Genomic DNA, 27,337 nt, shown 5'->3' with positions numbered 1-27,337 from the left:
GATGTCCAAGTATGGTTTTTAAGGCTTAATTGGAGTTCTCTAGGCTTCTTTCCCCAGAGAAAATTAAACTTACCAAGACTTATTACATCCTATATATAATTATAAATATCTTCTTATCCTATTTTATAATCAAAGTTGCAAAGGAGTTGAGAGGCAAGTGCTTTGGTCCTGTTTAGAGATTACAAAGACATTCTCCCTCAGTTTAAATCATATTCTCAAGAGGGTAAAGAGAATTGGTGAAAAAATTCAAATCTTCTGATGTCTGACTCCTTCCTGTGTTCTCCATCATACCAAGGTAAGTTTTATAGCCCCCAGAATTCAATCACAAAATAAGAAACCACACCCCTGAGGTAACCACAAGGTGCTGATGATATTTAATAACATGCACACTGAAAGCTACTACAGCTGCCTAGATGAAAACTCTGATATGATGCTGATACAGACTTCAAAGCAGTTCCCACAGGCATCCAGTCTCTCTCTGGTTCCCCCAAGGGAAGAAAAGGCTAGGGAGGACTGCAAAGGGGTGTGATTTGTAAATTTCCTCTCTCCATGTGACAGAGCAGAATGAGAAGGGAAGGTGGTTTGGAATTGAGAGATGTCGAGTACACATGCACCCCCACACACACATACACACTTGACCCATCCATGCTGTAGGCCTTTGCTAAAGAAACACAAAGAACCATATCCATGAAATATAAACCACTAGGGTGGGAGGTATTTGGTGGTAGAATGCTTGCCTAGTGAGTGCAAGGCTCTGAATTCAATCCCCAGTACAGTTAATATAAAGAAATAACAAAACAAACTACTAAAATTGCTTGAAATAGTGAAAAGTGGGAATGAGCTAGGAATTACATATATTAAATACTGAATTTTTATGATCTTGAAATGATCTGAACTTTCTGTCAGTGCTTTCTAAAATCTGCAATAACATTTTTATTGCCAGGATACTAATATTAATGGATGGGGATTTAATTGAGGATTCGTATTATTTTCCAAAATTGCAAAATTTTGTTTTTCTGTTCCTCATAAAGTTTAAACATTGAGCTCCTCTGCCTCAGATAAAGTTGAAGTTGAAGCCCTCAGCTGTTGCAGCTCAGGTGAAGATTGATCATCCAATTCTTCCATCCCAGGTGAAATTTTATTGTCCAGCTGTTCCATATCAGGTGGAGTTTGATCACCCAACTCTTTCATCTCAGGTGAAGTTTGAGTACCCAACTGTTCCTTCTTAGGTGAAGGCTGCACATTTTCCTCTTTTTTCTTAAGCCGTGTTTTCTTTGTAATTAAAATCAAAAGCCACAAACATATAAATAAGAGCCAATAAAGTAATATAAAAAGCGGTGTTCTCTTCCTCGCCCTCCATTCTTGCACTTCTTTTGCAGGGGGTGGACCACTGTCAACACTCCCTCCGTGACCATCTCTTGTGCAGTTTGGGGGCTCCCAGTTAGGGTCACAATGGCAGTGATGTTTGTTGTTGCAGATCCCTTTCATAGCACAGGTCTCTGGTGAACAATCACTTGCCCACAATGACATAGAGACACATTTCCGGTGTATGCACACTTGTCCATTACCACACTCTGTGCCATCTTTCACATCACCAATATCTGGTATGGTCATCCCAAAATGATAGTCGGTACCCCAGCAGGTCACACCATTGAAGTCAATCCAATGCACAGTAGTGTGACTTCTCAAAGAGGGAATTTCTTTCACATTCTCACACTGAACTCTTCCACAGAGGAAATCTGATATGTTACACATAACATAGTGGTCATCACTGAGACCACAGTTACCAAAGCGGTCACCTCGGCTGTTCATTTCTATGTAGCAACTCTCCTGTGCACTCCTAGATTCTTTGCCAAAGATCTGTTTGCACTGTTCATCACGTGCATTGCATCTCTTCTCATGGCAATAGCCACCGCCCATGCAACGGACCCCATCCTGCACATACACATCTTCTGGACACTCAGGTGAGGTACCACTGCACCACTCTGGAAGATCACACTCACTGACATTTTCTCTACACACTTGACCTGGTGGCAAGAGAAGGCAGTCTTCACAACAAAGCCCAGAAGCACATTCAGCTCCAAATTTCAGAGTGCATGTTACCGAACAACATGGATGATTTGTACACAAAATTGGGGATCCACAGTCACACTCCTCTCCTTCTTCAACCACACCATTCCCACAGCCAGTCCCCCTGAAGATGTCCTCTTGTTTTGGTGCGTTGAGCATACAGGTCATATATTTAAATTTTTCCCACATTTGAGCATAACTGCAGTTGCTGAATCTTGTGCCATCCGATCGTTCTTCAGACATTATACAATGGCGTTGCCCACATTGACATATCCATACATCATGGAACATACCCAGATTATGACCCATCTCATGTGCTATGGTAAGTGAGACTTCATACAGGTCATCATCTGGGAAACTATCCACTCCACATTCCAAACCAGGTATGCATACTGTTGAAGCATAGGCTAAGCCAAAATACATACCAAAATTTTGTTTTACCAAAAAATGTGCAAGATCATGTTTTATTCGAGAATCTAGGTTGTCTCTCTTCCAATTGCAAAACTCATACAGGGTTTCAAATATGTTGTTACTCACCTCAAAAAAGTTCTTTTCATTCCAGACTTCAATTCCAAGTAAAATCAAATCAACACCCAATGGACTTAAAAGGGAATGTATGTTATTGACAAGCAAAAATACTTCTTGTATAACAAATGAAACATTACTTTGCTTATAAAGGAATCTCTGATAGTCTACAATCAAAACTGTTTCAAGATACCATGTGTGGGTCCACCACCCTTCATAGCCACTTTGCCTCAGAATGGAATTATTACTCCTTTGGAGCTTCAGTTGTCGTGCTAGTTCTTCTTCTGTTAGTCCACATCTCATGGGTGCAAATTGTGTCTTCTCTCTGTGCATCTTATAAACCAGATGTTCAAATGTGGCAGAAAGTCTTTTGGGTTTGATTTCATAAACATTGTCATGGATCTCTAACATACCTTGAAAGCCCCCCAAACAGGTGCTAAGAGCAACCAGGGATTCTGGGTCCCCTTCCACATAGCCATCATAGTAGCAGTCACTCTGGACAAAAGGGTGGTCCTCGAGCAGAGCACCCTGCTTTGTGTAGGTGAACACAGAGAAGGGTTTGGACACCAGAAGTTTTTTGGCCTTCATGTGGACAATGTGTTTCTCGCCTCCAAAGTGCAGACTGTAGGAGATCCAGTCAGGGGGCCTCATGACTCTATGGGTGCCAGTTATCCTCAAGGGTATCACTACTTCTGGGGGGCTTTGTTGTTGAGAGTGGCCAATCTGGGCCCATCCAGAAAGGAAAAGTAAGATGCCCAGGCAGAGGTGTAGGACAGTGATCTTCATATGCACCAGGGCCTCACCCACAGCCATCATGGTTTGTGACTGGAGGCAAAGGGGCAGGGCAGGAGGTGCTGTTGTCCTGTCTCCTCCCTTTGACTTGGTTGCAAGCAGCACTGACCTTTAATTGGATATCTTCTGGCAGAGTCAATCCATCAGAGCAACACAACTAAAAGAAAAAAATGAAAAGAAGGGCAGAGATGGGGTGGCTAAATTATGAAAAGTCTAAGGTGGAGAAGAATAGCAGGGTATGGGTTAAAATGCATTAGTGTTTGGTTTAGGGTATGACTCCATATAATGCACTGGATTTGCTCTTTAGTTTTGGTGAGGTGGAGTCAGACTGTGGGAGTTGAAAAGAATGACAACTGCCCATTGGTTGAAAATTGCCATACACAGACGGAGGACTTGTGGGTTCATGAACCATTCTCTAAATACATGTACAAGTGGGAACATTTCCCAATAAATATTTAAATCAAGAGTCTGAATGAAAAGCTGAATATATACTTTGTTTTAATGAGGAATTACAATATATACAAATTGACTTGGAATAAATAATACTTGGTTTCCTATATCAAATGACTATTTACACACATTACTCAGGAGAAATATGCAAAACAATTTTATATGCATTACTTTTCTTCATGATTCTTAATATGGGCTTCCATGCAACTAATTATGATTTGTTTGGTCTTCTTCCAATTCTGTTGGATTTCCATGTCAAAGCATCAATTGTCCTTCAAAAATATTGGAATCTGCTCATAATGGATATTTTCAGGCCTTAAAACAAGCAATAGTGGAGTTGGAATGGGGAATACATAACTTGGGTTGATACATGTTACTGAAAGGTGTTTTATATGATTACACTCATGCACAAAATACTATTTTCAAAATATCTGGCCCTATATAAAGAAAAGTAGATCAAGCTAGCTGGAAGAGGAACAGAAATAGGGAGGGTGGGAGCAAAATAAAAGTGTCTCTTAATATGAAAACTAAATCAATGAACCCTGGGAGAATGGAGGAAAGTTTTGGTGCAGATGATGTTGTGCCAGAACATAGGCATCAAAATCCCTGGCATTTCAGGATCCTGAGGAAACTGCTCCAAGATCAATCTTCCCATGGATTTGTCTCAGAAATGACAAAACCTACAAAAATACAGATTAAACAATAATTCTGAGAGTACAAATATCCTATGATGGAAGAGTACAAATGAGAAATCTGATAAAAGCACACTTCCTGTCTGATAATACTGATTTGTTACTTTGTTATCAAGCAAAGTAGGAAAGATACTGCAGCATATGCAGTTACTGTGTAGCACACCTGGGAAACATCAAAGTATGATACAACCTGGAATAAGTTAATAATATACAACATAAATTTACATAGTGTTTGTAGCAAAGATATATTTTAAGAATCTGTTAGATTTCATTCAATAGTTTCCATATAAAATGCCTGTTTGTCTTGACCTAGAGAAAGTATCCATGGTACTCATGATATCATTAAAGGAATGGTAACATAAAAGTGGTGACATTGAGAATCACAATGCTGGTTGGGGGAGAAAGCAACAATGGCAGCAGAGGAATGTGGAATCTACAATGAGGGATCTAAAACACACTGATCAAACATCACTTTCCATAGTAAAAAGTTCAAACACAAAAGAGAACAGATTCAGCACCTGTTGCTTCCTGGACCCAGGACACATTTCACCTTAATTTTTATTTCATCTTGATGTTCTTTCTAATATTTTTTTTCCTATCACTATGGAATCATCTACTCATGAAACATAGCAGCAGTCTCTCCCCTGTTAACACTTCTTTATGGAGAACTCCTTTTTCCTAGTTAATTTAACCTAATTTTATAAGCCAACATTGGGAAGCCCACCAGGGGAGATGTCTTCCTTTCTCAGAAACCCCTCTGTCGGACAGATCAGATATTCAGTCGTACCTTGCTTTGGTTGCCAAAGCCACTTTAAATCACAAAAGTAGCAGCCATCTCCTTCCACCATTATTTCCTATTCTTCCTAATTCTCTCAACAACCTCCTGATCAGTGCTGCTAAGCCAGAAAGTGTTGGGTGTCTACTGCTACTTTCTTCTCCACCAATAATCTTATCTATATTCTCGCTGTGTTAAGCAAATCTTCGTGAAATTTAAAAGGTTGGCATTAAAAGTAGTTATTTGTGGGGGCTGGGGTTGTGGCTCAGTGGTAGAGTGCTCACCTAGCATGAATGCACTGAGCTCAATCCTCAGTACCACAAGCTCCCAGGTGTGTGAGAGTATGTTTCTGTTATGACTTGTGGTCAACTGTCTTTAGCCATTGATCATGTTCTGTATCATGTCATCATGCTTGGCCATCGTAACTTAACTCTCACATATTAGTTGTCCATAACTTAATCTTAATTAAAAATTATTCATCGGTTTCATAGAGGACACACATAATTTGCCTTCCATGTTCTCCTATTTTTCAAGTTCCCATCACTGATCTTTCATTCCTATAACCCAGCTCAAGACTCCGTTGGTTCAACCCCTATTGACCAAAGTGCTCAAACCAATCTAGAGGAATGCTCTCACCTTTTTTCACCACTGTGTCAACACACGGCCAATACTTCTAAGGAAATAAATCACAGCAGAGTCTATTTAGCAGGATGGGTAAGAGGGGAAGATACACAGAACTAGAATAAGATAGCCTGATAGCTCAGCCTAAAGGATGAAGTCAGGAACATATTTATTGCCCCCCCCCCGTGGGTTTTTTTAAGGGAATTTTTAATATATGACAAGTAATTTCAAAAGTAGGAGTACATATGGACAAAGCTTAGTAATTTAGGATTTACTTTTTTAAAAGCCTGACAAATACTAATATTTTAATTGAGGTTTGAACATTAAAACATAAATATAACACATGAAACATCCAAAGTAAACACTGTTGTACCATACCCAACTTGGATTTAGATACTCATTATTTTACATTTTATAGAAATAAATTTTAAAAGTTTTATCAATGCTTATATTATATACTATTCTTCCTACCCAAATCTTCATGAAATTTAAAAGGTTGGTATTAAAAGTAGTCATTTGGGGGACTGGGGTTGTGGCTCAGTGGTAGAGTGCTCACCTAGCATGCATGCACTGAACTCAATCCTCAGTACCACATAAAAATAAAATAAAGATATTGTGTCCATGTACAACTAAAAAATTAAAAAGTTTCAATAAAGGTAGTTATTTGGAACTGGGGTTGGGGCTAAGTAGTAGAGCACTTGCCTAGCATATGTGAGGCACTGGGTTCGATTCGTTGCACCACATATAAATAAAATAAGTAAAAATAAAGGTCCATTTACAACTAAAAAAAATTTAAAAGAGTAGTTATTTTTTTTCTTGAATATTCTAAACATGCTAATTTGGGTTAACTTTAAAATTTTCAGGGCATAAAAGATACAAATAGAGTACTCAAGAATATGTTTTAACACAAGATAATTCTGTTTACAATCATGACAAAAATAACCTTCAATTTTCATACATTAAAAAAAGAGCTTAAGCAAACAAAAGTTATTTTGGGTCAAGTTATTTCTTAGTAAAATAATATATCATATGTCAATCAATTTTTCAGCCAACAGCATTTAAAAATAATTTGCATTATTAATTGTTATACATTGCATTTACATAGTGAAAGAAGATGGACAAAAACTTTCAGAAACAAACAAACAACAACAACAACAAAAAACTGACAAGTATTCCAACTCCTAAGATAAGAAGTAGGATATCTGCAAATTAAAAAATTTGAAATGTTGCCTGGAAAATTTTTATGCCTTACTTGTACTCTCAAATTCATTTTAACTGCTTGACATATATAATTTAATACTTCAAAAGATTGTAGCTAAATTAATTAATAATATTTATAGAATGTTACCTCTCTGGTTAGACATGTTTTATACAATAGTTTTCAATTAAGAAGAAATCACTTGATAGTTTTAATTGCAATCTATGATTGACTGATGAATGGAGTAATAATCTATTCAGTAATTTAAACCAATACAAAGAATAATCTGATAAAGCTCACTGTACAATCGTGTCCCTGGTAAAGCCACAAATTTGACAGATATTTCACTGAGTTGCATTACATGTTTCCTCGTGTGTTATTGAACAGCCAAAATAGGTATACAATGTCAAGTTTTTTTCTTGTATCTTTTTTTTTTTAAAGAGAAGCTCAATTGCAGAAGCTGTAGATTGGTTTTATCTTTGTCTTCACCAGCACTGGGATGAAGATAGGAATTCTGGCAATAATGGCTAAAGAAAAAATTATGTAACATTCCAGAAGGCACTAAAAGAAAACAATTTTCTTAACAATTTACATTATCTTGAAGAGAATTATTAATATTAAATAATATTAAATATGAAAAGGAAAGGTGAAAGTAAACAAACAGATCTGTTAACCTCCTTTTTTGTTCACATATTAAAAAATCCTCAACAGTTGTTTACCCAATTTAAATTAAACCATTTAAATCACATGAATAAAAAAAATATTTGGATCCATTTTTTCATGAGCGCTCATCATATATGATATATGGACATGCGTACATACAAACATACAACATAAAACACAAGTGTGCACACAACACATAACATAATAGTAAAGGCCTTATAACTTTTTACAGGTGAAATCTCCATTGCAATGTTTAAAAACTCTATAGTCAAAAAATAGAACTGATCAGCAAAACATTGACCTAGGTCTGTATGAGCTCAAAAAACAAAATAGAACTTCATGATGTGGGAAAGGGCAATAATAAAATAGATATTGAAAAAAGCATCCTAGTTCTGTCGCAGATGTAAGGATAGCCAAACTGGAGTTTTGGATATCAGCTGTTATGGATTTGAGCCAAATAATCTTCTTCTTGGTCTGTAGAAATCGCTTTAGTTAATCTCTCTGGAATCCAAATTGGCTGCTGTTCTCCCTGTGGAAACACACAAACAGGCCCCCGATTCCAGACAATCACTGGGTCAGGACCTTGGTTAATCTCTCTGGAATCCAAATCGGCTGCTGTTCTCCCTGTGGAAACACACAAACAGACCCCTGACTCCAGACAATTACTGGGTTAGGACCTTTCCATTGTCCTGTTAGAATATCCTTCCAAAGTACCTTGGGCTTATGCACATTTTTTGGACACATATGCCTTTCCGTAGCACTAAGTCCTGATGAATCCAAATTTAAAAAGTTTAGAGTAAAAAGGGTTATTTTAAGTTTATCTTTGGGGAATATATACCCCTTCCCAATTCCATCTTTTTGCTTTAATAAGTACATTTTAATAGTTTGATGAGTTCTTTCAACTATGCCTTGTCCCTGTGGATTGTATGGGATTCCTGTTATATGAGTAATGCCAAATGATGATCAAAATTGTTTAAAAGAGGTAGAAGTATAACCAGGGGCATTATCTGTTTTTAACTGTTTTGGAATGCCTACAGTGGGAAAATGTTGTAAGCAATGAGCTATAACATCTTTAGTTTTTTCTCCGGTATGAAGGGAGCCCATCAAAAATCCAGAAGAAGTATCAACTGTAACATGCAAATATTTTAATTTTCCAAATTCTGGCAAGTGTGTGACATCCATCTGCCAAATATGGTTAGGTATCAATCCTCTAGGATTGACTCCAAGATTAACTTGTGGTAAAAATGTCACAAAATTTTGACATTGTTTTATTATATGTTGTCTGGCTTGTTCCTTAGTTATTTTAAAACGCTTTTGTAAAGTATTAGCATTGACATGGAACCTTTTATGAAAATTTATAGCTTCTTCTAGTGTAGAGAAAAATATGTATGTCATGTGTAGTTTTATCTGCTAAATCATTGCCCAAACTAAGGGCTCCAGGCAATCCTGTATGTGCCCTGATATGTCCTATAAAGAATGGATCTTTTCTGTCCCAGATTAGACTTTGTATAGTGGAAAGCAAAGAGAAAACAGTACAGGAAGGGGAAATCCTACCAGCATCTTCAAGGGATACTATAGCATTAACTATATACTGACTATCGGAAAAATAAATTAAATACAGAATCTTTAAACATCACAAAAGCTTGTAATACTGCATTAAGCTCTACCTTTTGAGCTGATTGTTTGGGTACTAAAAATGTAAAAGTTTGATCAGGTGTAACTATTGCTGCTGTACCATTATTTGATCCATCAGTGAATATATTTGGAGCATTCATGATAGGTGTTTTTCTTGTCATTTTTGGAAAAATTACAGGATGCGATGACCAAAAAGACAATAAAGGATTAGATGATAAGTGGTTATCAAATGAAACATTAGATTTGCACATGATTATTGCCCAAGTATTTAACTTATTAGCTAACTCATCAATTTGATTCATAGTATATGGAGTAATAATTTTATTGGGAGAAATTCCAAATACTCCCTTTGCTGCTTTTATTCCTTTGAGTATTAATTGTCCTACAGCCTCAGGATACCTAGTAAGAATAGTGTTAGGAGAATAAGATAAATGTATCCATAATAATGAACCTTCTTGCCAAAATACTCCTGTAGGAATATTTTTTGTTGGTAGTATAATAAATAATAAAGGCAAACTTATATCAATTCTATCCAAATGCATATTTTCCATATATGTTTCAATGATTTTTAATGCCTTTCTTGCTTCAGGCGTTAACATTCTGGGTGAATTTGGATCTGATGGACCTTTTAAGATATCAAATAAAGGTCCCAACTCTCCTGTTGGTTTACCTAGATAAGGCCTTATCCAATTTATGTCTCCTAATAACTTTTGAAAGTCGTTAAGTGATTTGAGTTGATCTACTCGTATTTGAATTTTTGGTGGACAGACCATGGTTGAGGATAATAGAACTCCTAAATAATTAATTGGAAAATTTAATTGTACTTTATCTATTGCTATCTCTAGATTATAATTTTTTAATAAGTTTGTAAGTGTGGCATAACATTCTAGCAATGTGTTTTTAGCTTTGTGTGCTAATAATACATCATCCATATAGTGAAATATTTATAGTTCAGGATTTTGATTTCTAAGTGGCTGGATTACTTTGTTAACATAAATTTGACACATAGTTGGGCTGTTAGCCATCCCTTGAGGGAGTACTTTCCATTCATATCTCTGATCAGGACCTTCATGATTAAGTGCAGGGATAGTAAATGCAAAACGTGGACTATCCTCAGGATGAATTGGAATTGGAAAAAAAAATCTTTAATATCTATAACTAAAACATACCAAGTTTTTGGCAAAGCAGACAATTGAGGAATCCCCGATTGAGCAGGTCCCATAATAACCATCTCATTATTAATGGCTCTTAAATCTTGCAATAATCTCCATTTACCAGATTTCTTTTTGATGAAAAAAATGGGAGTATTATGGGGAGATACAGAAGGTTGTATATGTCCTTCCGCTAATTGTTGTTTGACCAGGTCATGGGCTGCTTGTATCTTTTCTTTAGTCAGGGGCCACTAAGGAACCCATACTGGTCTTTCTGATTTCCAAGTAATTTTTATTGTCTCAGTGGCCCTTTCTGAAAATTCAACCCATGTCTATCTGTTCCTTGATCTATTTGTATTGGTGCTGCTATACCTTGTTCTTGTTTTTCTAATCTTTTTCCTTTCCTAAAACCTTGTCTAGCCATAATGGTGGGTGCATTTTGGTTGATGTTATTTGTTAATGTCAAACCTAATTGATCTAGGACATCTCGTCCCCATAAATTTACCGGAAGATGATCCAATACATATGGCTGTATAGTTCCTTCACATCCTTCAGGATCCTTCCAATCTAATACCATTGCACTACTATGGGGATTAGTCACCACTCCTAGGCCTCGAAGCGTTTGAGTGGCTTGTTGTAATGGCCAATGTTTTGGCCATTCTTGACAAGAGATGATGCTAAGGTCTGCACCTGTATCCAGTAGCCCATTAAATTCATGTCCTTGAATATTTAGTTTTAGCATGGGGCGAGAATCTAAATTTAAAGAAAGCATAGCCCAATCTACACCTGTGGAGCCTAATTCCTTGGAACCTCTTTCTACGACACGACTGGAAAATTTATCATGTAGGCTTGGTATTATTAGTAACTGTGCTATTCTATCTCCTGGTGAAATTACTGATATACCCTTTGGAGAACTGGCTATAATTTTTATTTCACCTTCATTACCCCAGGACTTATCATAAGTCCTTTTAGAGTAGAAGAGCTGTGTCCCAATAATAAGCTTACTGTTCCTTCGGGAAGAGGTCCTTTTACTCCTGTGGGAATGATTTGAACTCCTATCTCTGGAGTTAGTACTGATCTGGCGGAGGCGCAGATGTCCAACCCTGCGCTCCCTCTGGTTGCAAAACCTGCCTGGACTATGTATCACCTGTATGCATTGTGAACTATCTGTTGGTGCAGCGACTTGTAGTAGTGTTGGGGTATTTTTGCTGATGATGTCATCGGTGGTACAATTTTTCCAAAAGGAGCCATCAATTGGCTTGGTGTATCTTCCTCCCTTCTGCTTGTCATGATCGTTCAGCTAAAATTTGGGGGCCAACAGAAGTGAGGCAAAGAACCTCACCCCCCGGCAGGTACAAAGACCTCTCCACAGGTGTGGCTGTATACTGGACCTGTAGTAAGTGACGGGTAAGATCCAATTGCAATGGTACCAACCTAAGACAGGAGGCTGACGCCTTGAGGTCAGCTCATCCGATAACGGGTAAGAACCATATGTACTATTGGACAACCTAAGGCAGGCATGGTCGGTCCCTAAGCCACATGCTTGTTGTTTAAACAGAGAGCGGGAGATGTTGAGAGCCACAGCCGAAGGGGCCCCGGCAAACTTCCAGCTGCCAGCTGATGATTGGCTCACAGCGACCCCAGCAACATCTAGCTGATTGGCTCCTCTGCGGTGATGCTCATTGGGCTGTTTCCCTGCCCTTTCAGACCATGGAGCTGCTCATTGGGGGACTTTTTTGGCTCTGTCCATGGGACCCAGCCAATCAGCCTCAAGAGCAGGAGGATTGTGGGAGGTGGAGAGGCTTGTGGTTGGGAGAGAGGCTGTGGGAAGCCAGTGGTGGCAGTTGGGCTTTGAGGGTTTTTCCTGAGGAGCTGTTTTGTTTGGCTGTGTGGTTCTAAAAATACAGTTAGTTTCTTCTGACAAGTGGCTCCTGAATTGTGCCCAGCCAGACTGCAGCACTCAATAATTCGAGGCAGGGGTTGGTTAGTACAATACAGAGAAACTACAGTAAAAGTATAAAATGGCACTTATACCAATGCCAGTACTTATCACATTAAAGGGTATTACTAATTTTTGCATTATTTGCTTTTCTTTAGAACATAAATCAAAGCTTGAGATATATACATAATACATACACAACTTTAAGCAAAATACTTTTTTCATAAGTAACATTACATTTTAATATATTGGAAACAGTATCTGTGCTGATTTGTATTTTGACTTAGTGGAACAAGAAGAGAACAATATTCAATTAGGGAGGGGTATATTGATAATAAAGCTCTTAAAGTTCAAACCTCTCCCTTTGTACTTAGCACAGGCTATACATTGTCCTGAGAGGATTCATTGAGTAAAATGTCAAATGCAGCTCTAATATAGTACTTTAGAAGGAACGAATGAGAAAGCAAATTGAAAGATGAGACTTCATCTTGTTTTCAACAAGAAGAAAAATTTAAACCAGTTCATTATAAGTATATCCAAAACATTAATTTTTGCAGTTTTCAGGGAAAGTCCAGCACTTTGTTTATACAAGTCTATGAGAAGAGCTCAGTAGAGATCATCTAATCTTAACTCGTGACATCCATTCAAGTTCTTGGGATAGTCCCTACCCAGTAAGAGCGCAACATGCCTGGGTATGCCCCTCATGATCTTTAATAGAAGTTAGCTTCAAAAACTAGGAGATTTATGCTACAGTCCTGCAGTCTTTCATGTCTTAGTAGCAAAAAACCGTAATCCAGCTTTTCTTAGGTCCTTAGGCGCTTTCCTAGAGTTCATCTCTAGTTACAGAAATCCTCTCTGTACTGTCCACAACTACTATTCAAAACTCCGAGTTGGTGTAGTAAGTATTCAAGAAAAAATGCAACCAATGTCCCACGTAGGAAACGCGCATTGTTAATCACGCTTCTGTGTAACTTCCTATTGTAGGGGATGTATGCACAGCTTCACAGGAAATTGGTAAAGGATGGTAGTTTTCCTGCATTGTCCAAACCAACAAGGATCACTTTGTGCAATTGGTGATGGAATAGTCTTCATATCCTGGTGAAGAGAATTCCCCTTCTCAGGCACCGGACCCCCCTCCAGCCCCACAGGCAGTTTGGCCTCCTCTGGCCCAGGCAGAAGGGTGGACAGAGACCTAGAACCTGTCCGCCGACGCTGCCTCACTAGCCTGGCTCAGGGATATCACGGCCGGTTTGACCGCTAGGAGCCTCGCGGGCCACCATCCTTTCCCAGGTTCTCTCTGCGGCTGAGGTGGAAGCCACCAGTCAACCACGCGGGCCGGGGCGGTGCAGGGCCAGATATTGATTTTAAATACTTCCATGTTTTTAATAACCTGTGCCTTTGTTGTTTACATGGTTTCTCAACTTTCTGGGTGTTCCCCCCCCCTCAATTTTTCTCATCAACATGTTCCCTCAAATGAAAATCAATATTGTCTTTGTTTTGGCGATTTGTTATTATTATCAGATTTCCACCGCGGTAAATTTAAGTGGCAAAACCAAGAATTCTTCACTTAATGCCCATTTAGGACAGGATCAGGTAATTTTCTTTGTCATGGAGGATAGGTGGAAGGGGACCCGGCTGAGGCTGGTCACTACCCACATCTTTCAAGTGAGGAGAGCACCTTGATTGCTTGGGGACATAATTAAGTAAAGAGGCCGCTAACTTCACGAATGCCAAAAACCCACCGGAGTAAGCAAGGTCACTAAAAGACATCTTTGAGGACAGCTTCTCCAAATTGTGGATGTGTAACCCACGTGATTCTGCAATCTGCATTTGGGGTAAAAATTTGGAGTTCATAACCCACTTGAATCTAATGTATGAAATATGACATGTCAAGAGCTGTGTAATGTTGTGAACAACCAATAAAAAAATAAAAAATATAAAAGTAAAAATCAAATGATACCAAAAAAAAAAATAAGAACAGAAAACATAAAAAAATGAGTAAAATTCTGAACAGCTTCTTTGCTGTCCTTCTCTCTCTTTATATGTATTTAAAATTATGCAAGTGTGTAGATTTTTGTTGTGATGGAAATAGTCATTGGTTACTTGTGTGCCTTGTTGAGCGTGAACAAAAATAAATGTCTCACAATGAATTCTTTTTTGGAAAAAAATATTTTTTAGTTGTAGATGGACACATTTATTTATTTATTTATTTATTTTTATGTGGTGCTGAGGATCAAACCCAGGGCCTCACACATGCAGGCAAGCACTCTACCACTGAGCCACAACCCCAGCCCCTCACAATATATTCTTAAGACCTCATCTTGCAAGCAGGTAATAGGAAAATGAACTGAAAACAAATTCAAGCCAGCCTTTTTTCACTCATGACATTGTTTTATATAGTGACTCCAGGTGCAAAGACCCTGAGGGAATATAATATTTTTATTCATCAAGTGAGATAATATTCTGATAGTACAGAATCCTCAAAGTTGATTATCCTATGCCAAAACTTCAACAATGCGTCCATCTACATGTTCTAATTATCACTGACCCTCCCTCTTTTTGTGTGTGTGTGTGGGGGGGCATACTGGGTATTGAACTCAGGAGCACTCCACCACTGAGACACATCCCCTGTCCTATTTTGTATTTTATTTGGAGACAGGGTCTCACCCAGTTGCTTACCACCTCACTTTTTCGGAGGCTGGCTTTGAACTTGTGATCCTCCTGCCTCCACCTTCCAAGCCACTGGAATTATAGTCCTATGCCACTGCTCATGGCTCCTCACTCTTATTTAATAATAGTCTAATTCAGTGTTTTCAAACTTGAGTAACAATACATTAAAAATGGTTCACTGTGTCCCAAGCCAATAAAGTAGAATTAGAAATGATAAAGTGCTTAATGCTCTTAAAGATCTGAATAACTCTCAAGAAATTATGGTTTCTCAGGGTGGTAGTGAAGCAGGGTGAACGAGTTTGTGTTCATTCATATCCTGTTTATTTGAGTTTCTCTTCTTTAGAGCTAAACTCTTGAATAACTTACCAATAGATGAAGTGATGATTCCCATGATCATTTCTAGGTACAGCCTTCTTTATGTCTCATTTCTAATACCCACCAACAAAGACTTTTTTGAGAACTCTCATGACAAAGAGAAATATGAATCCCTTCCCTTTCAATTGTCTCTCATTTGAGTTCTAGATTGAGCTTCCTAGCAACAAGAATCTTTCAGAATTCAGAGCATGGCAACAACCTCAAATTCCTCTTCACTCTGGCTCCATTGTCTCTATTAAAGCTACTTACTACTCAGTATAAAAAGCCCTGACTTCCTTACTCTCATTGTATTCCAATAACAGTTCAATATGAATAAGACTCATTTCCTTACTCCTATTTGATATTTTCCTCATACACACTATGCACTTTTGCCCAAACCACTACTACCCTGGTCTCAGTTTATTTCAACATTGAATCATACTTTGGAACTGTTGAAGGACTTCAAGTTCCATTAAAAAAAATTTTTGAACCTATTCAGAGACACTCAGACATCAGCATTCATCTACATATTTCTTCCTAAGGCCAATGAATGACTCAGAGACAAAGCATATCTGCAGCTGGACTCTCTTGCCTCCCCCCCCCAACCCCCAACACACACACACACTAGTTTAGTTTTTTACCACTAATTCTTAGAGACCAAACTTGATTTGATGGTTTTTCATGTCTGTTATTTTGCTAGGGCTGTAATAGCAAAGGTACATAATGTAGCTTAACAAGAAAAAGAAATTTACTGTATGACAGTTTTAGAAGCCATAAGTCTAACATCGTGGTATCCTCAAGCCCCTTGTGCCTCTAAAGTTGTTAAGGAATGATTTCATTCAGCCTTCTCTCCCAGCTTCTGGTAGTTCCCTGGTCTGCAACCACATAATTCTAATCTCTACTTGCTGTTTTCCTTCTGTCCAAAATTTCCCCCTTTCATAGGGACACTGAATTATATCAGAGAACATGGATGCTAAGTCAAAAACTGTCAGAAGAGATAAAGTCATCATGTAGTGATAAAAGGTCAATGTATCAGAGAGATATATGACAATTATAAATATCTCTGTGTACAACATCAGTGCACCTAAATATCTGAAACAAACTTTTACAGATATAAAGAGAGAAATAAAAATAGTGAGAGACTTCAATATCCTGCTTTGTTGTGGCTATAATATTAGGCCAAAGGTTAATAAGTAAATAGCACATGTGAACAACACTATAGAATAAATAAACCTAAGAGACATGAACAGAACATGCCACCCAGCTGCAGTGCATATATATTTTGCTCAATCATGCAGAGAACATTTTGCTGGACTGATCACAAGTTACATCCCAGAAAAAAAAATCACAACAATTTTAAAAGATTATAATTATGTTAAATATCTCTTCTGACCAAAACAGAATGAAATCATAAGTTAAGAATAGATGGAAAACTGGGAAAATCCTCAAATGTGTGGAAATTACACATTGCAAAACCAATGGGTCAGATGTGAATAAAGAAAAAATTTTTAAATATCTTGAGTCAAACAGAAATGAAAACACAACATTCAAAATATTATAGGAGGGCTGGGGATGTGGCTCAAGCGGTAGCGCGCTCGCCTGGCATGCGTGCGGCCCGGGTTCGATCCTCAGCACCACATACCAACAAAGATGTTGTGTCCGCCGAGAACTAAAAAATAAATATTAAAAATTCTCTCTCTCTTTCTCTCCTCTCTCACTCTCTCTTTAAAAAAAATATTATAGGATTCAGGAAAAGCATCCTATAATAAGGGCAGTCTATAGCAACTACCCTCAAGGAACTACAAGTGTAGTCTCGAGAACACTAAGCCCAAAGTTAGTGGAATGAAGGACATCACAAAGATTGGAGCAGAGGAAAGATACAGAATAGGAACAAATCAATAAAGCTAAGAATTTTTTTAAACTTATAAAGAAAGAATCAAACAACCCATTAGCACCAGGCACAGTGGTATACACCTGAAATTCCAGATCCTCAGGAGGCTGAGGCAGGAGGATTAAAAGTTCAAATCCAGCGTTAGCAACTTAGGGAGGCTTTAAGCAACTTAGCAAAACCTATCTCAAAATAAACAATAAAAATGGCTAAGCATGTGGCTCAGGGTTTAAGCACCCCTGGGTTCAATCCCTGGTACCAAAAAACAAAACAACAGACAAACAAAAACCACCCTTTAGCTAAACTAACAAAAAAATGAGGAGGTGTAAATAAAATTGGAAATGTAGGAGAAGACATTTCAACAGATGCTTCAGTAAGAATGTGCTGTTGTAAAGCAAATTTGGCTTCCTTACCTTGGTCTCTTTTGTTCTTTTTTACCATGTGATCTCTTCCCCATGTGCCACTGGCCACTCCTGCAATTACCTGCTGCATGATGCCATCAACCAGGTTATGTTGCTTCAGAAAGGCCTCAGTAGAGGCTGACATGATAGAGCTGGTTTGGACATTTAGTCCCCAAACTGAGTTAAATAAACTGCATTTATTTATAATTTACTTAGCCTCAGATATTTTGTTACAGAAAATGATACGATCAGTTATTGCCTATGATAAAAACAGTAAGTTAGCAAAAGAGTTTACAATTTTGAATGGTTTACAGGGACAGAACAGAAGTGATATAGGATGAGATGATTATGATGAGGAGAAGAGAAGATATGAGTAAATTAAAGGAAGAGTGAAAGAGAACAATAGAAATTGGCTGTTAGCAAAAGAAAGAAGTGAAAAGAGACCTGGAGTTGTGGCTCCGTGGTAGAGCCCTTGCCTAGCATGTGTGAGTCACTGGATTTGCTTCTCAGCACCACATATAAATAAATAAGATAAAACAAAGGTCCATTGACAACTAAAAAATATTTTCAAAAAAAAATGCTAGAAGTGAGAAAAAGCAACATGAATATGTTTAAATGTCCATAAACCATTAAGCTAACAATTACAGAAAAGAAAAAATGAAAAAAATATCTTGATGAAAAGTTATAAAATTGTTTCTGTTGGAGTTCAAATAATTCCTGCTACCCTTCTCAGCACTGGTAGGCAGGGACATCTAGAGCATCATGCTCCACCCTCAGGGTGGGGTTGCTAGGGTGAGAGAGGAAATTGGGTAGGTGGGGGCAGGTTTAGGTAGGCTACAGGCTCTTCATTGAACGCCAGTTGGTCTGAAGATTTTAAATCAGCCCACCTTTAGGGCCCACCAATTGCTGGTTCACACTGGAAGACTGTACTCCAGGGTTCTCCCCTGGGTTCCACTCTTGTGGTGGAAGAGTCAATTCTTAGTCCACTGCCTCACCTGTGGTCCCCATATTTCTTGGTCTCAGATTTAGTCTCCAAACTCAATCTCTCCTTCCAGCCCTTTCAAACACCCAGCCATTATGCTTCTCTCTCAGCATGTCCTGAAAGCAGTGGGATTGGAGAGGAGAGGGAGAGCCAGGAGAGTTTCCTTTACCAGTTGTCCCATGTGTAAATCTCTTTCAATGTTTGATTTTCTCCTAGTCCACGTAGGCACACTATATGTCATGCAGTGTGGGTTTGCCAGGCCTGTATTTTGAACCAGACTCAAGTTTTCCAGGAATTGGATCTCTCAGCTGCTGGCTCCTGCATCGCAGCTGCAAAATGATTCCTTCCTATGTCCTTCATATGACATAGGAAGAGATGAGGTTTCTTTCCGGTATAAGGATATTGTGCATCGTGTCTTTCAGTGTAGTAGGCATTGTCTTTGATCTCTAAACTCTGTATCTAGACCCACCTAAAAATATGGGATCCTAAAGACAATGTGGTGTGTGTATATATATATATATATATATATATATATATATATATATATATACACACACACACACATACACACACACACAATGGAATATTACTCTGCATTAAAAGAGAATAAAACTATGGCAATTGCAGGTAAATGCATGGAGTTTGAGACTATCATGCTAAGTGAAGTAAGCCAATCCCCAAAGAACAAATGCTGAATGTTCTCTCTGATAAGTGGATGCTGATCCACAATTGGGGGGTGGGGGCATGGGAAGAATGGAGGAACTAGGGGAGGGGGCATGAGGCAAGAAAGATGGTGGAATGAGATAAACATAGGTACACGTATGACTGCATACATGATGAGACTTTACATCACGTATAACCAGAGAAATGAAAAGTTGTGCTCCATTTTATACAATAAATGAAAATGCATTCTGAAAAAAAAATGGGATCCTTTAATTCCCTTATCTCTCCATTTTGCTTCTGGAGGTACAGTTCTGGTGGTGCCTCTGGCAGGGGCAGTGAAATATGCACTGGGTGTTCTTCCTTATTTTATTATATCCACCCTCTTGAGTTCCAGATCTGCTTTGAGTGCTCAATATTATAACAGTAATGTCCCCTACCCCACCCACCTTTTGTCTTTCACCTTGCCTGTCTGCTTTCTTGGTTTCACACCATGGAGAATTCAGGAAAGTGACCTTCTCTATGCTGCCATCTTAAAACTGTTGACTATAGGCTTTTAAAGAATTGACCTTTCTGAACCAGATTACTCTGTCCAAGCTGTCCTTCAACAACAGTTCCATTTATGGGGCCACCTCCATGAGTGAGGAGCAGTGGATGCTAGGGATGACCTATGACCGTTATCTGGTCCAAAGAGTCTCAGCATGCTGCTCATGCAGCCTCCCCTTTTGCTGGCCCAGTGTCTATCATCTTCCTACCATATGTATCATTCAAAGAGCTTTGGTGCAAAAATAATTCACAGGAGAAAAACAAGACACGAGAGAAAAATCTTGCAATTACATTTAATTTTAAATGCTTAATTATGTCACAACCAAGGTAGGCATGTGATCATTATTGGAAATATGCAAAAATCTTTTTTTGTATTAAATGCTTCTAGTATGGGTCTCAGGAATAATCTATGGGGCTCCCTGTTTTAATGTAACAATTGCAATTTTAGTTTCTCTGGGAGGCCAGATAGGAAAACCAAAATTTGCACGTAGTTGAGAATTAGATAAAAATGAGTTGGTGGGAGGAAGTCTATTGAACTGGAAAGCACTTCTAATACTAAATTAAAAACAAAAGAAGAATGAAAACCGAACCAGACAGGCAATATACAACACAGGCTGAATTAGGCTATGAGGTTGAAAAATTTCAACAATTGGATGTTTACTCATTTAATCATGCGGTCAATGGAAATAATTTATCAAAATTATTTTTTTAAATATTTATTTTTTAGTTGAAGATGGACACAATACCTTTATTTTATTTTATATGTGGTGCTGAGGATCGAACCCAGGGTCTTGCACATGCTAGGCGAATACTCTACTGCTGAGCCACAACCCCAGCCCTCAAAATTACTTTTAAATCCCAAAAGTTGACATTTAGTGTAGGCTTAGGATTCTCTCGAAGGTACTGGTTTTGATTTGTTAAAAATACAAATCTTAGTATACATTTCTTTTAAAAAGTAACATAAGTACTTTTCCCAAGAGAAACTCTGCTTGAGACACTATACAAAGGAGTTTAATAGCAATAAAATTGTGCATGATCATCAGAATGGTAAAGTAATCTTTTTAAACTGAGTGCATATCCTAATCCTATTGTATGAATTAGGGGAATACAATCTTTGAAGTATTGTTAGGGAGATCATCTTGACTAAATTGAACTTGACAGTGTTTCTTTCTCTAGTTCCAATGTGCTGAGACTTGGAGCCCCATATAGAATCATAGAGAATACTGGTTTAAATGATATTTAATGAGTACATTCCAGCATTAGATAAAGCAACTCAGGGCAATGAAAACTACATTGAGTAACCATCTAACATTTCCTCTGTGTGTGTGTGTGTGTGTGTGTGTGTGTGTGTGCATGCACACACATGTGCACATGTGGTAGGAGTTTGTTGGGGTTTCACATCCTTTTATATTTAAGAGAGTTTGGCATGAATATCTAAGGAGGTAGATACCTATTTTGCAAATGCATGCTGGAAATCTATAGCTTTGCTGCTTGGGCCCTGCATGATCCCAGAAGAGCCAATGATGTGGACTAGAGTTTGAAAGGCACCTCTTTGGTTAGGCAGAGTACAACTTAGCCTGAAAAGCAGTCTTATTGTGGATTCAAGCTGTTCTGCACAGATGAGCTTCTCAGAAAGCAGAAATTTGTCCACTTTAGTATACAAATGGGAAATGCCCATGTATATATATATATGTTGCTATGGTTTGAACATGGTTTGTCCCCCCCCTCAGAGGTTCATGGGCTGGAAGGTTGGTCCCCAATGATGAGAGGTAGTGCATCTTTAACAGGTATGTGTGTGGGGGGTGGGTAATAACAGTGGAAGGTGAAGGTCATGGGATTGATGCTGTCTCCGGAGTTCTAGCTCTCCTGGGATTAGATTAGTACTTGTGAGACTGGTTGTTATAAAGTGAGTTTGGCTTTTTCAGCTCATTCTCTTGCTACTTGTCTCTTGCTTCCCCTCTCTGCATATATGCTGCTCCCACTTATGCCAGCTGATCCAGTATTTAGTGAAATGGCCAGAAGGCTTTGCCAGATGCTGATACCATGTTGTTTGTTCTTTGCGTTTACCAGAATCATAAGACAAAAACTTTTCCTCATGAAGTACTTGGTTTTAGGTATTGTATTATAGCAACACAAAATGGGCAAATAAGCTTTTGTAAAGAAGTATTTTTAAATGGATAATTAAACACTTTAAATGGATTTTTAACATAAGTATACAATTTCTTGTTTTCTCAAAGAAGGTAGAACAAAATCTTATTGAATCTTTGGCTCATGACTCTGAGCATGTAACAATTAGAACATTGCTTTGTAATATGTCTTGCCCCAGTAGTTATTGAAGTGGGTGTAGTGAATGAGCACTATAGCTATTTTTTAAAAAAATTATCAACATGCTTTTTTTCAATCATGTTTTTAATGAAAAAATTGTTAAAGGGACATGCCTTAGTTTGTGATCTCTCAAGAGACACAGAACTAAGAATTTGAGTGCAAGAAATTTATTTGGGAAAACAAAGGAAGTAGGGAATGAAGACAAGAGATGGGAGCAAAGGTTCCATTACCAAGAGCAGTGCTACATGGTCAACTGGAGCTTAACTCTTCTTGGTGACTTTGGGAAACAGTATGTAAATTGCTTAGAATTGTCTCACTTAGTGGAGAGTAAAATATGCTATTTGCATGCCATGCTTCATCAGCTTTGATTTAGGTCTTCTCTTGGGGAGTTGTTGATACCTCCAGAAAATGGGTGTTTCACTACTATAACAAATACCTGAGATTATCAACTTAGAAGGAGGAAAAATTTATTTTGGTTCACAATTCTGGAGGTCCCAGTCCAGGATCCATTAACCCATTGCTTTGAGACATTGCATCATGGCAGGGAACATAGGGTGGCGCAAAGCCACTCACATCATGGCCAGGAGTGAAAATTGAAGAAGACTCAAAGTTCCAACACACTCTTCCATAGCATGCCCCCAACACTCAGAACACTTCCCACTAGACCCCACCTCTTAAGAATTTCTACCACCTGCCCACAGCACCATGGGCTGGGAACCAAGCTTTCAACATATGGGCTTTCAGTGAACTTTCCAGATTAAAGGTTTAAGAGTGGGCAGGCATGCCTTAATGGCTAGAGAAAGCCTCTATGAACATCTTGCAGGACATAATTGTCCCTGACCACTCATGGAATAGAACCCTTTTATCCTCATGTATATCAGGCTTTATTTTGTTTTTTTTTTTTTCCCTAGAAGAAGAAGCTAAAAAAGACAATGGAGAATAGGTTACTTTAGATTTGTGGGACCCTTATTTTACCTTTTTGTAGATGGGTTCCTCCACTTCACAGGGTCCAGATCTATTGGTTCAGCATTGCCAAAATTTGTGGAGATGGAAAGTACAGATTTCCCAAGTGTCTTCCTGACCCACACATTTTGAACATGGACATTATTGGGCTAACTTCTTACATGAAATTTAAATGCCTTAGTGTAGGGACTATATTTCCGACTTCCCATCATTCTACTTAATATATGATATAGTTCTTAGTTTTTTTTCATGGAAGGTGGGAGTCTTTTCAGGGAGTTCCAATGTGGTTATTCTCATAATAAAGGCCAGGGGCTAGATTTTGCCAGTTATAGGTATAATATTTTGAATAGGCCCTTATGTAACGAAGAAATTTCTACCTGGTAGTCCATAGATCTACTGGATCTACTATGACATGGACTTGGGTTAAGGCTTCACACTTTATTTATTACCTAGCAATTCAATTATGGTTTGAGGGCTGCTTCCAAGCTATTACTTCTCCAATCTATCCAGCCTGCCATACAGCAGGCTCTGGGGAAAGAAAAATAAAAAAGCCCTCATTTTCAGCATTTGGATTTGCAGTCAGGATTATCTTTACTATTGAAAGAATAAGAGCCAAGGGGATATGCATGAGAGAGAGGGCCTTTACCTGCTACTTTTAATTTTCATTTACTTGACTTTATTTTGTTATTTCTTAGCTTACAAATTAAAAGCTAACTCCTTTCTTTTAAAAAATTTATTCTAATTTGTTATTATAACAGAAGAATTTATTTCAATTCAGATTAAATATATATACCACAATTTTTCATATCTTTGGTAGTACATAACATAGAGTCACACCATTCATGTCTTCATACATGTACTTAGAGTAATGATGTCCATCTTATTCTACTGCCTCCATGTCCCCTTCCCTCCCCTCCCTCCTTTTGCCCTATCTAGAGTTCATCTATTCCTCTCATGCCCTCCCATCCCCATTATAAATCAGCATCCTTATATCAGAGAAAACATTCAGCCTTTGGTTTTTTGGGATTGGCTTACTTCACTTAGCATTATATTCTCCAACTCCATCAACTTGCCTGCAAATGTCATGATTTTATTCTCATTTAATTCTCTGTAATATTCATATACATACGTTATATATATACATAACATTTTCTCTATCCATTCATCTACTGAGAGGCATCTAGGTTGGTTCCACAATTTAGCAATTGTGAGTTGTGCTGCTATAAACATTGATGTGGCTGTGTCCCTGTAGTATGCTGTTTTTTAAGTCCTTTGGGTATATATTGAGGAGTGGTATAGCTGGATCAAAGGTGGTTCCATTCCCAGTTTTCCAAGGAATCTCCATACTGCTTTCCATATAGGCTGTACCAGTTTTCAGTCCCACCAGCAATGTATGAATGAGTGTGTCTTTTCCCCCACATCCTCGCCAACACTTACTGTTGTTTGTATTCTTAATAGCTGCCATTCTGACTGGAATGAGATGAATTTTTTTTGCCTTTAGTATATTCAATATTTGACTTGGGCAATAGTTCATCTAAATTCATTTAGTGGGGCTGGGGATGTGGCTCAAGTGGTAGCGTGCTCGCCTGGCATGCGTGCGGCCCAAGTTCGAGCCTCAGCACCACATACAATGATGTTGTATCCGCCGATAACTAAAAAATAAATATTAAAATTCTCTCTCTCTCTCTCTCTCTCTCTCTCTCTCTCTCTCCCTCTCTCTTAAAAAAATTCATTTAGTGAAGTATAACTTAGCCTGTTATATTTAAAACATCAAAAAAGATGCCAAATTAGAAAGTAGGGCATTATCAGAACTTTTAAATTGGTCCATGTACTTTTCTAACTTGCTATTAGACTGTCATATTTAGCATTTTTCCCTTAAGATTGGTAAAACAGGCCTAAAGGGGTATTATGCAAGAGATTACATCTTTTGCATTAAGTGGTTCCCTGGGTTGTACTTACTCATGACCAGAAAAAAATAAACTCACTGGCACCAAATACAATTTTGATTTGTATCATTGGTTACAAGAACTTGTAAAAGCCAAAATGAATCTTTGGGTTTATAGACTAGAGAGTAGAGGAATCTTGTACTGCATTTTACATTTCCTAAAATTAGGAAATGTTCTAGCAACTTAGACTTTTTTGTTTATAATACAAAACTTATTACACTAGGATTTACTTTGTAATATAGTTTACAACCAAATCAATTATGACACACATACACTGGCACTTTAGCATGAGGGCAAACTTTAAAAACAATTCTGGACCTTTAAAATTAGGCCATAGTAAAAAAAAAACAGTCCATGGTCTTATATTCAGCAAATTCATACTAAAATATTCTATTTTTTTGTAGGCCAAGAAGACTTTACATATGCTACAAGTTTATTATGTGTATTTACATGGCTCTTCTTCCCAAGGTACTTTGAACTTTCACATTATACAACTCCCCACTTTAAGATTTGCAGGGATATGAGGCCACATCACTGTCAGAATAGCTTGTGCAGTGCTGTAAAACAAAAAAAAATGTATTTTTTGAAAGCTATCAAGTGCTCAATACTATTTCTATAAAAAATGGTTGGGTGCATCTATTGGCAGACACCTATCCATTGCAATTTAAGAAACATGGCACCTTATGTATACTGTGCCTCATTCTAGTAAACTCCAAGTGCTCTTTACAGATTCATCACTGTGCAATTTAGTAAAATACAACTATTAAAAATTCACATTCTCTCTTGGCAGTGCATTAAGTTGTTGGCGTGTTACTAGTTTGGCTTTCTGGGACATTAAACTTTCAAATGTCCACCTATTTTTCAATCCTTGTCTCAGCTAGATGCTTAATCTGATTTACTACATGTAAATCTACTTATCCATGAATCTTTTACTATATTCCCACCAATAAAAATATAAAAAGTTGATTCCTTTACCATTCCCAATATAAACTTGGTTTTCACTTAACAGCTATTCAATTGAGAACACTATCAAGTACACTTATTTTAAGTTGCACTGATAACCACCATTACATTACAGTGCACACAATATGTAAAACAAATGAGATGAAATTTGATTGATACTCTTACATTAATAAGCAGTTTTACACAAATTGGTCAACTCCCTAGTGAATCTGTAATTTGTTTCAGACCAACTGACAACTTTTTGTAAACTAAATTTAAACATTAGTACTTTATATCATTTTATACTTGGACTTTAAGTAAGGTTTTAAGCTGAAATGTCATTATTTCCTTGTCTGAAGGATTAAAGTTCACAGGAACCTAGTGGCTTGGTGGTTTAGGAAGAACACTTGGTGATGGTGCCTCACTAAATTTGGCTCCATAATAGTTCTGATTAACTTGAGACTTAAAAAGTAAGGTGGGACTTGATAAGCTAGCTTTCCAATTTGGATTACTTGGAAAATTTTTGTTCTTCCCCCCATTTTGCATGGCCTGCTATGCAGCTGCTGATGAGTTATAACCATGTCCTCTTTCTTTTTTTTTTTTTTATAAACAATTTTCATCTGGGAATTCTGATCCTTGGTCTTCTATTAAGCTGCTGTTGGTTCTTACTACCATTTCTAGATTGAGGGGCTGGAATGTTATACCTCTCTCCACCACCCATCTTCAGCTTCTTTGTCACCTTTCAGTCTGCTTTTCCGATTGCAGGATTTCCACTACCTGTCCTCTTCCTTGCTGCCAAGCCCAAAATAATAGGTGTTGTTTTCTGATGGATCCTTTCCTTTGTCTCAATATAGAAGTTTTCATAGGCCAATCTGCTGAGTTCAGCCTAGGAGCTGAGGCCAACGTCTGAGTCTCCTCAGCACACAAGTTTGAGAGAAGTCCTAACGACTTCAAGCTCGGACTGCACGGCTCCCTCTCAACATCGAAGCCTCCCTCCCTCCCTTTTCCAGGGAGAGATGAGGCAAGGATCTAACAAAGCCCACGAGCAATGAGGAGCTGGCTGCTGACCACCCTGCGTCTGAGAGCCAACCTCCTCGAGATGAAATCTTAAGAGTAGTTTTGATGTGCATTTCTCTAATTGCTAAAGAT

General features: G+C 38.0%; 1 protein-coding gene and 1 pseudogene across 2 annotated transcripts; both read right to left on the bottom strand.

Moving 5' to 3' along the window:
- Positions 1-1,032: 1,032 nt before the first annotated feature.
- LOC308635312 (disintegrin and metalloproteinase domain-containing protein 25-like) lies at positions 1,033-3,408 on the bottom strand (the record flags this gene model as incomplete). The annotated part of the gene is made up of 2 exons (XM_081269664.1): positions 1,033-1,257; positions 1,354-3,408. 2 exons carry the CDS (start codon positions 3,406-3,408, stop codon positions 1,033-1,035), a joined length of 2,280 nt encoding a protein of 759 aa, XP_081125790.1.
- A 23,080-nt stretch (positions 3,409-26,488) lies between these two features.
- On the bottom strand, positions 26,489-27,085 carry LOC308635197 (proline-rich nuclear receptor coactivator 2-like; annotated as a pseudogene). The gene has a single exon. The product of its transcript is annotated as a proline-rich nuclear receptor coactivator 2-like (transcript).
- Between the last annotated feature and the right edge of the window lie 252 nt (positions 27,086-27,337).

This window comes from Spermophilus citellus, assembly GCF_964194105.1.
Source record: "Spermophilus citellus genome assembly, chromosome: 16".
Classification (NCBI taxonomy): domain Eukaryota; kingdom Metazoa; phylum Chordata; class Mammalia; order Rodentia; family Sciuridae; genus Spermophilus; species Spermophilus citellus.
Note: the sequence above shows the minus strand (reverse complement) of the source record. Positions and strands in the feature narration are given on the sequence as shown.